At 47.9% G+C, this 12,935-nt stretch overlaps 1 protein-coding gene and 1 long non-coding RNA gene across 4 annotated transcripts in view; one reads left to right on the top strand and one right to left on the bottom strand.

The window, feature by feature from the left end:
- Positions 1–297: 297 nt before the first annotated feature.
- Positions 298–12,935, bottom strand: part of Pecam1 (platelet and endothelial cell adhesion molecule 1) — a 46,605-nt gene continuing 33,967 nt past the window's right edge. For 2 of the 3 annotated variants that reach the window (XM_048798163.1, XM_015504821.2), the window contains 2 exons: positions 5,915–5,937; positions 298–1,351 (listed from right to left, as the gene is read on the bottom strand). In XM_048798163.1, coding sequence (XP_048654120.1) covers positions 1,322–1,351; positions 5,915–5,937 — 53 coding nt within the window. In that variant the 3' untranslated portion in view covers positions 298–1,321. The remainder of the gene's footprint in view (positions 1,352–5,914; positions 5,938–12,935) is intronic. The other variant, XM_015504822.2, reaches the window with a different exon arrangement.
- Positions 6,326–12,935, top strand: part of LOC125615082 — a 22,296-nt gene continuing 15,686 nt past the window's right edge. The window contains exons 1-2 of the long non-coding RNA XR_007345638.1: positions 6,326–6,339; positions 8,199–8,203. This is a non-coding gene — a long non-coding RNA (uncharacterized LOC125615082). The remainder of the gene's footprint in view (positions 6,340–8,198; positions 8,204–12,935) is intronic.

Genomic DNA, 12,935 nt, shown 5'->3' on the forward strand with positions numbered 1-12,935 from the left:
TTTTTTTGTGTGCTGAATCTGACAACCCTGTGTGCTAAGGATGGCCCTGGAGTCTTCCGCTGGGAAGTGAACGCTAAGCCACCTGCTGATGGGTTTTAATGACTTTCAAGTCTGAGACTCAAACTGCCTCTGGCCCTGACCTTCATCGGAGCCACTTAGGCCCTTGGTCTGTGCAAGGCACAGCCCGCGATGAGCCCAGTGTGGTTCTCTCTGTGACTGCAGAGGCCCCAGAGGGCCTGGCGTGCTATAGGTGTTCTGTTTGCGTGTGGCCTCTCAGAAGACGACATTTCACAGATCTGTGAAGAGTAAAGATCAAATTTATTTAATACAACATCCCGCAGGGTCCCTGCAGCTATGTCACTGAGGCAAACGGGGAAGGCCATCTTGGTTAGGTGTGCGTACTCCACAGTGCCAACGGCAGCAGCCCTGCGTCCATGCTCCCAAGACCCCCCTTGGAACCATTTTGAGACCTCAGAAGACCATTTTTTTAAAAGCAAGGAATAAATAAAAAAAAATTAGTAAGAAAAATACACATTTCATTTTCCTATTAAAAAATACTATCTGCTGTAGGCTACCATCATCTCATCCTTTGGCCCTCAGCAGGGAGAAGAAAAGAGAGGATACAGAAAACCGCCCAGAACATCTGTGCCTGCCCCACCTCCGGGTTCTGCTGTGAGCGGTGCCTGTGTGAACTGGGCTTCAGGTTGGTGGTTCAAAGGAGGTGCTCCCAAGCCACGGTGTTCTTCCACTGTGGCGGGTGACGTCATAGAGGGGACAGTCAGAAGCTGTATGGCCAGCACTGTGCACTTCCAAAGAACAAGGGCTACCCAGAGCTACAGACTTTTGAAGGACCACAGGAAAAGAAAGAAGAGAAGAAAACAAACTACCCTAAAACAAGCTGCCCCCAGACCAGGCCATTCACTAGAAGTAACTGACTATAAAACAAAACCAGATTCAGTGTAGGAGGGTACATGGGAAAGGTTTTTTTAAATCTCTGCACAAGACAAAAGTATTCAAGTTTCGGAATATCCCAATGGCCTGTTTACCCTGAACTCCTTCTGCTCTTCCAAATTGCATGGATGCTCCAACTTGGAAGGAGGGTCACCTGGGCAATTAAACAGCCCCTTCTGACTTCTTCATGCCCAACGTTAACATAGCAGGGTGGACACAAGAACTGGTGGTTTGGCCGGAGGAATTGCTATGTTCGGTGGGAGCAGGGCAGGTCATAAATAAATGCGCAGAACTCTTGGAACACAGGATGCATCTGCTCCTCTTGGGGACATGGATGTCCTCTCGGGGATGAGCCCTTGTCTTCATGGTCCTAAGTCCCATCAAGGGAGCCTTCCGTTCTCTGTAGTGACAAGAAACAACACAAGCTATGGTCACACCCCTCAGGATTGAAGGTTGCCCTGGGAAGTAACTCGGTGGTAGATTGCTCCTGGGTTCAAACCCCAGTACCGCCCTGCCACAGATTCCATCCTGACTTTAAAAAGGAAAGAGATTCTGATATACTCTGATGAGCCTTTCAAGAATTAAGCTAATGAAATAAGCCAGGAAGAAAAGGGTAAATGTCAAATGATACCACTTGTACGATGTACAACAATGATCAAATTTACAAAGACAGAAGGTGGCATAGCGGTTGCCGGGGGTGAGGGCAGAAGCAATGAGGAGTTACTGTTTAATGGGTACAGAGTGTCAGTTGGGGGATGATGAGAAGTTCCGGGCATGGAGAAGGTGTTGGTGGCACAGCAATGTGAATGCAACTGATATAACTGATATATATATATATATTGCAATACTGGGGGTCAAATCAGTGCCTCATGCATGTGCTAGGCAAGTGCTCTGCCACTGAGCCACACATTTATTTTTCCAGTACTGGGGATTGAACCCAGGTGTGCTCTATCACTGAACTGCATTCCCAACCCCAATTTTCAATTTTGTTTTGAGACAGTCTTGCTAAATTGCCCAGACTGACCTTGAATCTGCAATCCTCCTGCCTCAGCCTCCCAAGTCCCTGGGATTACAGGTGGGTGACACCATGTCTGGCTGAATTATATGTTTTTAAATATTAAAATGATAAATTTCAGGTTATTTATATTTTACCATAGTAAAAAGTTTTGTTTTCTTTCTTTCTTTCTTTTTTTTTAACTCCTCATGTCTTCTTCTAGTGTTCTTTAACTGACTCAAAGGTACTTGTGTCCCTTTCCCGCCTACCACCAGCCTGGGCCCCTCTCTGACCCAGCACTTTTTCCTAAGCTGAAGATGCAAGAACCTACCCTCAGGAACTTTGTGTTCCATGAATTACTGATAAACAACACTACCATGAAATAGAAGGTAGAGAGGGCTTAACAAACTGCGGGAGGTCAGAGGCAAGAAGAGGGCCCTGATCTGGGAAATGGAGGAATCACAGACATGGAAAGAGGTTTGCAGGACAAAGGAGCAGAGCATGCTGGGAGATGCTAGAGCAGAGCATGCTGGGAGATGCTGGAGCAGAGCATGCTGGGAGATGCTGGAGCAGAGGGGCCCCGGCCTTCAGAGAAAGCAGGAACCATCTGAGTCCACTCTTCTGGAACCTTCATGGGCACTGGACACCCTGCTACAGGTGGAATTCAGGAAGCAGGAACAAGAGAAGATGTAGGGATTGCCCAGGCTTGGGAACTCCGCGGCCAGGCCAACCTACTTTCTGAGGGTGAGATGGGGTAGGGTCTCCGTTGTGTTCTGGCCTTGCTAGATCTACACCTTCTGGAACAGGATGCAGCACTGAGGGGCTGCAACTAGAAGGCCAAGCCTGGCTCCTCCTGTGCTAGGAGAATCTCAGGCAGGTGGGCCAGAAACGCTGTGTGGGCCCCAGGGGGCTGGAGGCTCACCAGTGCTGGCAGCTGCCCTACCATGTCCTCCACTCTGCCTGGAGGAGGGAGTAGGGTGCTGCTATTCAGTCTTTCTGCAGCCCTAGATCAAGTCCCTCCCCAAACACCTCCACTCTCCCTCTCTGGGGACAGATAGTGCCCAGGGCACTGCTGTAGGACCAAGGCCAGAGACGGAAAGGGCTGGGCCACAGTTGGCAGGGCCTCAGGATTTTGAAGTAAAGGTTAACATGCCCACACCCAAGGACTGGATTTGCTGTGCTTGAATCAGAGGCTGTCAGCCTCCCAAGTACAGCCGCAGAATCACTCTGCTTCCGGTCAGAACATGATATGGACCTCCTCAAGGGGCATTTTGCTTTTAACCTCCCCTGGGAATCTCTAATTTCTACTTCTAGAAAGTCCTCTGAACATTTCCCATATACTAACACTGTGCTAGGTGCTCATTTAATCCTTGCAACAACTAGGCAAGGAGTTTTCATGTCCCCAGTTTATAGGCGAGGAAACAGAGGTCTGAAGGGATTAAGACATGGCTCTGCAGCTTGTCAGGGGGAAGTTAAGTTTGAATGTGAATCTCCAGTTCCTAAGTCAAAGCTTGGTTTCGGCTGAACCCTAGGCCTCGGATAAGCAACTGCTACATTCCCTAAGTGTGGCGGGGCATTTCAGGGCCAAGTAAAGTAAATCCCCCAAGCACATTCACTATAGCCAAAGTGTTGGGTGGAAAGGGCTTTAAAGTGGATAACCAATGAGTTTCTATGGGGATTTGCATGGTTTCTCATTTAGACTCTAAGAAAATCCTAGAGCTGGACTTGGTGGGGCACACCTGTAATCCCAGCTACTCTGGAGGCTGAGGCAAGAGGATCAAAAATTTGAGGCTAGCCTCAGCAGCTTAGTGAGACTCTGTCTCAATATAAGACACAAAAGGGGCTGGGGATGTGGCTTAGGAGTAGAGTGCTTGGTTAGCATGCGTGAGGTTCTGGGTTTAATCCCCAGGACCCGCCATGTCCCTCAAAAAGAAAAAAAAAATTCATAAGTGGTCATTATTATTGTTGCTGTCAGGCTGCTGCTGATCCTCTCCACTTTGTGGATGGGGAAACTCAAGTTTGGGGAGGACAGGGTCATCCCAAAGAGGGTTGAAGAGCTGGAGAACCCACTCTCCAGTCTCCTGAGCCCCGCTACTGGGCAAGTTTCCTTGCAGCTCAGCTTCCTGCAGGCCCCGGGAAGGAGAAAAGCGAGCTATTACTGACAAATGCCTTTTTTTTTTTTCTTTTTACCCCATAAGAAAACAGGTTCTCGTCAAGATCCCAAGACTCTTGCAGGTCCAGATTCTCCCCCTTCACTTAGGCACAGGGTGTTCTCTTGCACGTTATCTGTCTGCATTGGCCACAAACACAATTTATAAACAAGGCAAAAATGGCAGAGGAAAAATGAAGTCAGAATGTGCCATTGAAGCAAGTCAAACAATACCAAATTAGTCGCTGGCTAAGTGGCTGTCTCATTGTTAAGATATTTCCTCCAATATGTTTTCAGAAGCAACGGCCATTAAACAAGAGCGGAATGATCGCCAGGTTTGATTTCAGGAAGGAACTCCCCTCCCATTTCCCCGTGAGGCGATTCAATTAATTTTCTCTGGACCCGCTCGCTTGGGCTGATTATTAGGGAAACTATACCTGCTTTTTATAAACAAAATCCACTCGCTTAAAGATTCAAAATTCCATTCCCGCCAAATGCAGGGACAGGACCAGCCTGGGTGAGCTCTGGGGAGCCTCCCGGGGGCAGAATTCTGGGGGCCCACCGGGAAAGGGAAAGTTCTGTCTGAACTGGAGCTTGGAATCTTTGTCCAGAGAGACCCTTTGGATGGAAGCAAAGTAAATATGTTGATCCTGCAGGGTGTCTATCCTCACGGGCAGCAGCCCTGCCCTGGGTGGACATAGCTCTGTCTATCTCACAGAGAACACAGTTTTATCAGGATCCCACACTGGCCAGGGAGCAAAGATCCCACTCTCTTGAGGCCTTGATCACTAGGACAGTGGCTTTACTTCAACAGGGAGTCTTGGGTTGCGGGCAGCACTGGCTGGGAGCCTGGAGACCTGGCCCTGGGGGATGCTGGGCAAGTGATCCACCAATGCACACCTCAGGTTTTCATCATCTATAAACAAGGCTCCCTGCTTCTCTGGGGCCACAGTCTCTGATTTCAGGAGTCTGGCTGGGTGGAGGCTAGAGAAAAACTTCCATTTCATTCCTCTCTTCCTTAAATTGATAGCTTTCTTCCACAACAAGAATGTCAGTGGCTTCCTGTCTGTCAAAGGCATAATACGCTCTGTTTTACAAGAATTCAGACTTGGGCAAAACAAAGGAAGCCGGGGGCCCTCTGGAAGGGCTAGCAGAAACCTTGCTGGAAGTTCTTCCCAGGCTGAAAGAAGCAGTTTATGAGGCAAATTCCTCATTTCTTAAGAGAATAGCTGCCTGGTTAACTCTTGTTTTGCTGGGTAGCTTGCAGAAAGGTTGAGAGTGGGAAGATAGTAGGAGACAGGCCTCGATACAGTTTGAACTGGGTCTCTGTGTCTTTCTTTAAAAAAAAAAAAATACCTGACTAGGGTGGCATAAACCTAAAATCCTAGCTCCTCGGGAGGCTGAGGCAGGAGGATTGCAAGTTTGAGGCTGGCCTGGGCAATTCAGTGAGCCTCTGTCTCAAAATAAAAAGTAAAAAGGGCTGAGGATATAGCACAGTAATAGAGAGACCTTGGGTTCAATTCCCAGTGCCAAAAAGGAAGGGGGAAAAAAAAAGCAATAGGTACCCTAGATTCCCAGGCTTATTAGAGGATTTCCAGGGTCCCTTTTCATATGTGGGTTGAGATGTAATGATGGAAATAGTGGAAGAAAATATTCAAAATCCAAATTGGCCCAGCTAATCAGAGGAGCCCAGGGTTCCTAGTCTAAAACATTATGGGGTGGGAGGGGGATTAGGGGAAAGCAGGCCCAGGAGTGTCAGGAGAGATTTCACCACTCCACAGAGAACTTTTTAAAATGAGGTATATGAAATGTGTACTTACAGAATATCTGTTTTCCATGAAATCTACAAAACAAAGGGTAACAGGTCAGTAAGTAATTCAAAGAGACACTGGGGCTTCCCGCCAGATCTCAGGGGCTGGAACAGGTTGGGGAAAGAGGGTGGGGACAATGATACAGAAGGGGACACCAGGCCATATTCTGACTCTGTGCTCCGGTTTACAGCTCCTTTACCCTGAGACCTTCAAGCTCCCTAAGGTATACAAGTTATATAAGATGTATAAGTTATAACTTATATAAGATATATAAATCACAAGACACCTCTTTTTTTAACATTTTAAATAGTTTTTTTTTAATTTAGTAACACTCTTTTTTTTTTAAGGGAAATATTGTAAACGAGAAAGGAGAAAGTAGAAAATAAAAATGATCTCAGATTTCATTCTCTGAATCCCACTGACACTTTTTCCCTGTCATTTTTTGCTATTAGTAGGCATTTTTTTGGGGGGCGTGCAGTTACAATTATATGAAATTTTATATCCTATCTTTTTTTTATGTAATGTGCTTTCTACATATTTTCTGGTAACTTCGTAAACATGATTGTTAGAGTAGCTACGTCACAATCGTTAAGTGGACGTGCTACTGTTTACTTGATGATTTCCTTACTTTAAAAAGTTAGGTTCTTCCCAGGTTTTTGCTGTTTGAAGTTATACTGTCAGCATCTTCTTTGGGAGTAAAGATATTTCCGTATTTCAGGCTATTTGTCTGCCTATTCCCAAGAGTGGGATCAACTGAGCAGGAGTATATATGTGGCCAAGGCTCTTGGCATATATATAGCCAAACTATCTGGAGGGCAGGGCAGGCCCTTCCACTTTCCCTGGAGAGTCACGTCTCAGTTCCTAGGAGGTCCATTGTCTTCTTCCAGGAAGGCATGCTGTGGCTGGTTGGCCATGCCAGGCCACCATCGTGCAAACAGCCCCAACCAAATGTCAGGAAGAGGAGAGCGGGGGTGAGAGAAGCCAAAGATGACAGAAAGCTCTGCAAGGAGGGAGAGGGGTCACTGCCTGCATTGGCTAGAGGTGGCTTTCACTCTCAGAGACAAGGGATTATTTGCCGCTTTGAGTAGGACGAGGCCCTCACTCGTACCAGGGACTGTGTCATGAGCCATCCATGGGCTGTATGTGGACTATGTTGCTCATCGTAGCCTAATGAGGGGGTAAGTCTGTCATTGGGAACGTCCCGTGGCACCCCCACAGGGACAGACCACCTGATGCAGGTGAACTTCCCCCTCAAGTTCTGCCAGAGATCCCACACAGCACCTGAGATGGGTGTGACCTGCCAAGATGTCAATCAACCTGCTGACTGCAAGACCCCATGAAGCCAGACTGCCCTTGAAACCTTATCCCTGCCTTTGACGTCCCCCTTAAATAAACCACCCGAGCCATCTTTCCTTTGTCTAGTTCCAGCTCCCATGTGGACGAGATCTCTCCGGGGCTTTGCTTTTGTAAATATATTTCTGACTATTTGTGTTTTGCTCTTCACTAATTATTTGAGACTTTAAGGTTTAGGGTGGCTTGCACCCTCCTGAGCAGGAAGATGCTGGCCGTTGCCCTCACTAATCCTGAATGGTCAGTGGCTTACGTGTTGGGATGGATTTTCCAGAAAGCCCACTGCGGACAGACTTGAGGGCAGAGTCACTTTGAGAACCTCTTCAGCTGCCTGGGGAAGGGCTCCAAGTTTAAACCCAGTTCGTTCTAGATCTTGGGCTATCTCAGGGACCCATCTGTCACGGCAGGAACCACAGCCCATCTGTTTCTCTAATTTAAAAATAGCCTGTTTCTGCAAGTTCCCCCCAGCCCCGTCATCTCACACTCAAGTTGTACCCTCCCTTCTAGAAGGGACAGGGCCAGAAGTTCCTAAGGGGCCCCTCTTCTGTCCTACCTAGGCTAGAAGATGGCACAATAGCCAAGGGTTGAGCCTAGTGTCACCTCTGCACATTGAGCCAGGTTGCAGGCAGCACTTCCCAGCCCAATTCTGACTGGGAGGACCCAAACCAGCCCATGCACTGGCTCTGCCACAGTCCCAACCAGACACAAGGGAGAAAGCGCATCAAGGCCGTGCTTCCTAAAACAATTTGAGTGTGGAACACTAAAAATTCAAATATGCTAGTAATACGATGAAACACCAAGTCCATGTCCACTTGTAGTTTTTGGTAATAGAACCAACATAAAAATAGAATTTGATGGTAGCATTTTGTTGTTGTTGTTGTTTTGGAGCTAGGTAGTCTACTAAGGAGCTACATCCCCAGACCTTTTTATTTTTTATTCTGAGACAGGGTTGCCTCAAAACTTTAGATCCTCCTGCCTCAGCCCCCTGAGTAGCTGGGATTCCAGGTGTCGCCCCATGCCCTGCAGCATCCATATTTTTCACAGGTACCTTTTTTTTTTAATCATCTTGCATGCTGAAGGAGGAAACAATCTGGGGGGCAGGTTGGCAGTGCCTCCTGACCTGGCTGGCCTGGGGCCTTGCAGGATGGGTGGGGACTGACTCTCAAGTGTTCTTCTCTCCCTCCATGGGGGACTTGGCCCAGAGGCCTCCTTTTTTTTGGTTCTTTCCTGATGACCATTTCCTGTTGTGGCTGTGCCTTGCTGTAGGCCCCAGCCCTATCTGTTGAGTCAGACGGGGTCCCCTCCTCATCTGAGGAGCAGCTTGCTCAGCAGTCCACGGCTCACTCTGTGCCAGAAACTCAGACATCCATGATGTTTTTAAGGGAGCAGATACCCCTGGTCCTCACCACGTCCCCTGCCACCCAGTGTGCCAAGGGTAGCTTTTCTGAGAACAGCCACAACAGGAAATGACCCCCCTAGGGTGGCCAACACGAATGCAGCAGGAGCACAGTGAGTTTGGCTCCTGAGAAGCAGAACTTAATTCAGATCTGAGGGGAAACTCGGGCTTAGGAGAAACTATCTATGGGGTCTTATAGTCAAATTGTGCATTAAGGATTAGAATCAGCTGTAAGGGACCCATGGACAAACTCTTAGAAGGGATGATCCCCCAGGCAGCTTCAACATGTTCAGGGGGATGGGTTGGGGGTGACCAAGGCAAAGACGAATGACCCCTACTTCCAGAAGCCAGGACCTTGAGACTCCCTGAATGTTATGATTGGAAGGAATTTAAGATCATTGGTTTGACCACTACTTCATTCAACAGGTATAAACATTGCGTTTGGCCAAATTCACAGAGACGGAGGGCAGAATGGGCATTGGCAGGAGCCAGGATCATTGGTTCTTGGGCATTGAGGTTCATCTGAGAGACATGAAGAGGGTTAGAAAAAGTGATGGCTGCCCAACAATGTGACTGGACTTCGTGCCACTGAACTGCACATTTGAAAATAGCAGGTGTTGTGCATATTTTAGAACATTTTCAGAAAGAAAGAAAGCTAAGCTTAGAGCTGAAGCCAAGATTGCAAAGACCAGGTGTTTCCCACAGGCTGTGAGCACCCCATGAGGATTCCTGCCTCCTTGGTTGTCCCCAAAGTCTCTCCAGGCCCTGCCCTGGGGCTCCTTGGAGGCAGGCTGCCCATGCCCTTTTGCTTATCTAGGGGAGCGGTTTTCCTCTGTATAACTCAGGGGACAAGGGGGCATAAGAGTAAGAACCACGCCCTATGAGCCATTTCCCAAAATAGCCAGGGCTGAAGTACTGCCAGTTAGAAGATGGTGCAGAGGAGAGGAAGGAATGTGACATCAGGCCCTGCTCTGCACCCACCAGGCCCATTGATCCATCTGCCCGGCCACCCACCCCGGGCTCTGTGTTTTGGGAGTCAGCCCCTGCCACACACACAAATTGTTTCTGGGTTTTTCCTGCCAGTCAACCCTGAGTGATTGTGCCAGGGTTCCTGGAGAGCAAGAAAGACCCTTGGCCTCCAACAAGAAGCAGCACCTGTGTGGCACAATCAGGATGGAGGAGCAGAGGGTCTCCCACAGACTAGCTTGCAGAATGATTCTCAAACTAAGTTCTCCAAACCAACAGCACCAGTCACGGGCAAAAACTGTGTGAAAAATGCAAATTCTCCAACCCACTAAGTCAGAAATTCAGCAGCAGGGGCCGAGGTGGGTTGCCAAACAAGCTGTGCTTCAACAAATCTTGAGAACCGTGGATCCAGAGCATAACCCTTCTGCCTCTTTTCCCAGAGAAGGCGACTGAGCCCTTGAGAGGGTCCATGACCTGCCCAGGGTCACCCAGGCCACACAAGGATATTATTCTTAATTTCTAAAGTAGACAGAGTTGGATTCTTTAATGAAGCTGGTACTGGAAACCAAAACAAGGAAGATGGCCAGTGAGAAGCATGTATCTAGTTGGTTTGGCAACACAGAGAAGAAATGGGAAGAATTGGAAGAGTACCACCACGGGCCAGGCTCCACTGGGTTCAATCCCTGCTGTGTCACTGGTGGTGGGACAAGGACACATTACTTAACTGTTAGGCCCACCTCCCCCATCTGTAGAGCAGGAACGATAATCAGGCCCCATCAACTCTAGGCTTGAGGAGGAAATGAGGGTTCCGAGGTCTCACGCACAGGGGTGCTCAATAAATGTTGCCTATCACTACAAAAGGCGAAAGGAATGCTCCAAACCTGAAGGGAATTGGGGTACAGAGAGAAAATTAAAATGAAACAGAAGAGAGAGGCAGAGATGGAGTCGTACCAGGAGCAAGGAGCTGCTGAAGAATTTGGAGAATGATAAAGATTTGGAGGGGCCACGAGAACGGGTTGTTCTTCATAAGCTTCTGGGGGAAGCGTAAGTAAAGGAATGTTAAGGATGAGTGTGGGAGGAGCCCAACGTGGGTGGAATATCAGCGACTGAAGGATCTGGCCCCCTGGATGATCATCTGGCTTCCCCGAGGCAGACAGGGACCCTGTTTGGGGGTGGGGAGTAGAGAAAAGGGGATTACAGAGTAGATAGTTTCACTAAGGGAGTCCTGGAGAACTGAGGAAAGACATCCTCAAACCTGTCCTTTAGCAAATCAATAAGAGGAAGAGGAATGAAAAGGAAGCAGATGTGGCCTGTGGTCTTTTCTCCTTGAGCAATGGCCAAAGGGGAATACTCAAAGACAGGAAACCCCTTGGACCCGAGCCTTCTGGGAGAGGTTGGGGGCACAGGTTAGGCAGCTGCAGGCCCCAAGGACTACAGCCCAAGTAAGACTCAGGGCTCTCTCTACCCTCAGCCCCTGGGCAGGTTACAGACTGCCAGGTTAGAGAACAGGCTGCAGAGGACCCAGCCCTCACTGCCCTGCTTCTCCCCAGGCCTGGAAGTCTAGAGACTAGTCCTGTTCTGGGCAAGGTACTGCATTCTGTAGGGCCTGCACTCTGTTGCTGAGTTCCTCCAGCAACTTTGGCAATTTTAAAGTAAAATTGAATGATGCTCACCATACGAGGGGGTCACACACTGACTGCTTGGAATAATGAATGCCACAGCCCCAGATCCCATTTCACCCCGTTTTCTCACTCAATACCACCGCTGTTCAAAAGTGGAAGAATCTGAGTCTCTGGGGGCTGAGACTTCTTGATGGAAGTCACACACCTGGTAAGTGACAGCACCAGGACAGGGGCTCCCTGTCTCCTCCCCACCTGGAGTCCCTACAAGAGCTGGTTCTTACAATGCCCGTGTTTCCAGCCTGAGAAGTCAGTTTGCAACAGCCCAGGACTGAGTAATCTAGAACCAGCCATGGGACCCCACGAGGACCTGCTGGAACAGCTGGCTGCCTTAGGAGATCAGAAGAGGACACTTCAAAATAGGCCCCTTTGGCTTATTTTGAGCTAGAGGTAAATGAACATCGACATCGACATCAAAAGGAGTCTCCTCAGGGCTTCCTTATTTGATTAAAAGTAGTAACTTCTGAGACTGGGGGATTTCCTCCCAGGGACATTTCAGGGCCATGAAGATGGAGAGTTGGTGCCAAGATGAACCTACACCAGCAAATCTTACTCCATTAATTTCCCCCAGATATTTACCTTTCCATTTGCTCCCCTTGGAAGCCTCAAGCCCCTCATCCTTTGTTTTGTCACTGCTTTATACATTTATTGTTCTTTGTTAAGATGCTATATAGACCCCAAGTTCTAACCACTCCTTTTGACTCCTGGAAGGGCTGGTTCTTAGAGACTTGCTTGTTGTGTGACCTTGAACAAATATCTTAACCTCTCTATGCTTCAGTATCCTCATCTGCAAAATGGGATTTGTTGTGAGGGTGGAAAGATATGATGGAATAGGCCACTTAGTACATGGAGTAAGTGCTCAAATATGAGCTTTTGAAATAACTGAAGCAACTGAAATTGAATACTTCAGCATTGACCCAAGAAAGTGAGCAATCCCCAAAGACATTAGGAAACTGATGAGGCATTTTACACAATTGACCAATGGGTTCAACCTTGAACCCTACCTCTGACTTTTCTGTTCCACTGAACAAAAATAGAAAACAACCCAAAGGCATCAACAGGGCTGGGGATGTAACTCAATGGTACAGCTTTTATTTCTGAATTTATATTTTGCTAGCTCTAAATATGTTTAAATAGGCACTTGAACCAAAAATTCCCCAGCAAAGGTTTTCAAAAAGTGTTAAGTCCCACAAGTGGCTAAGTTCCTGCTCTATTCATGAATATACTTTTTATTTTAAACAAAGATGCATTAAAGAGTAATCACTCTGAGATAAAAAGTAGGCTCATCAGGTCATTGAATAGTTCCTTTAAAGACAGTGTTTCTTGCCAGGTGCTGTGGCCCATGCCTATAATCCCAGCAGCTTGGGAGATTGAGGAAGGAGGATCACAAGTTCAAAGCCAGCATCAGCAACTTAGTGAGACTCTGTCTTTAAATAAAATATAAAAGGGGCTGGGGCTATGGCTCAGTGGTTAAGAACCCCTGGGTTCAGTCCTAGTAAAGGAAGGAAGGAAGGAAGGAAGGAAGGAAGGAAGGAAGGAAGGAAGGAAGGAAGGAAAAGAGAGAGAGAGAAAGGGGGGAGAGGGGGGGGGAAGAGAGAGGAGAGAGAGAGAGAGAGAGAGAGAGAGAGAGAGCGAGCAG

The sequence above is a fragment of the Marmota marmota genome, unplaced genomic scaffold, assembly GCF_001458135.2.
Source record: "Marmota marmota marmota unplaced genomic scaffold, marMar, whole genome shotgun sequence".
Taxonomy (NCBI): Eukaryota; Metazoa; Chordata; class Mammalia; order Rodentia; family Sciuridae; genus Marmota; species Marmota marmota.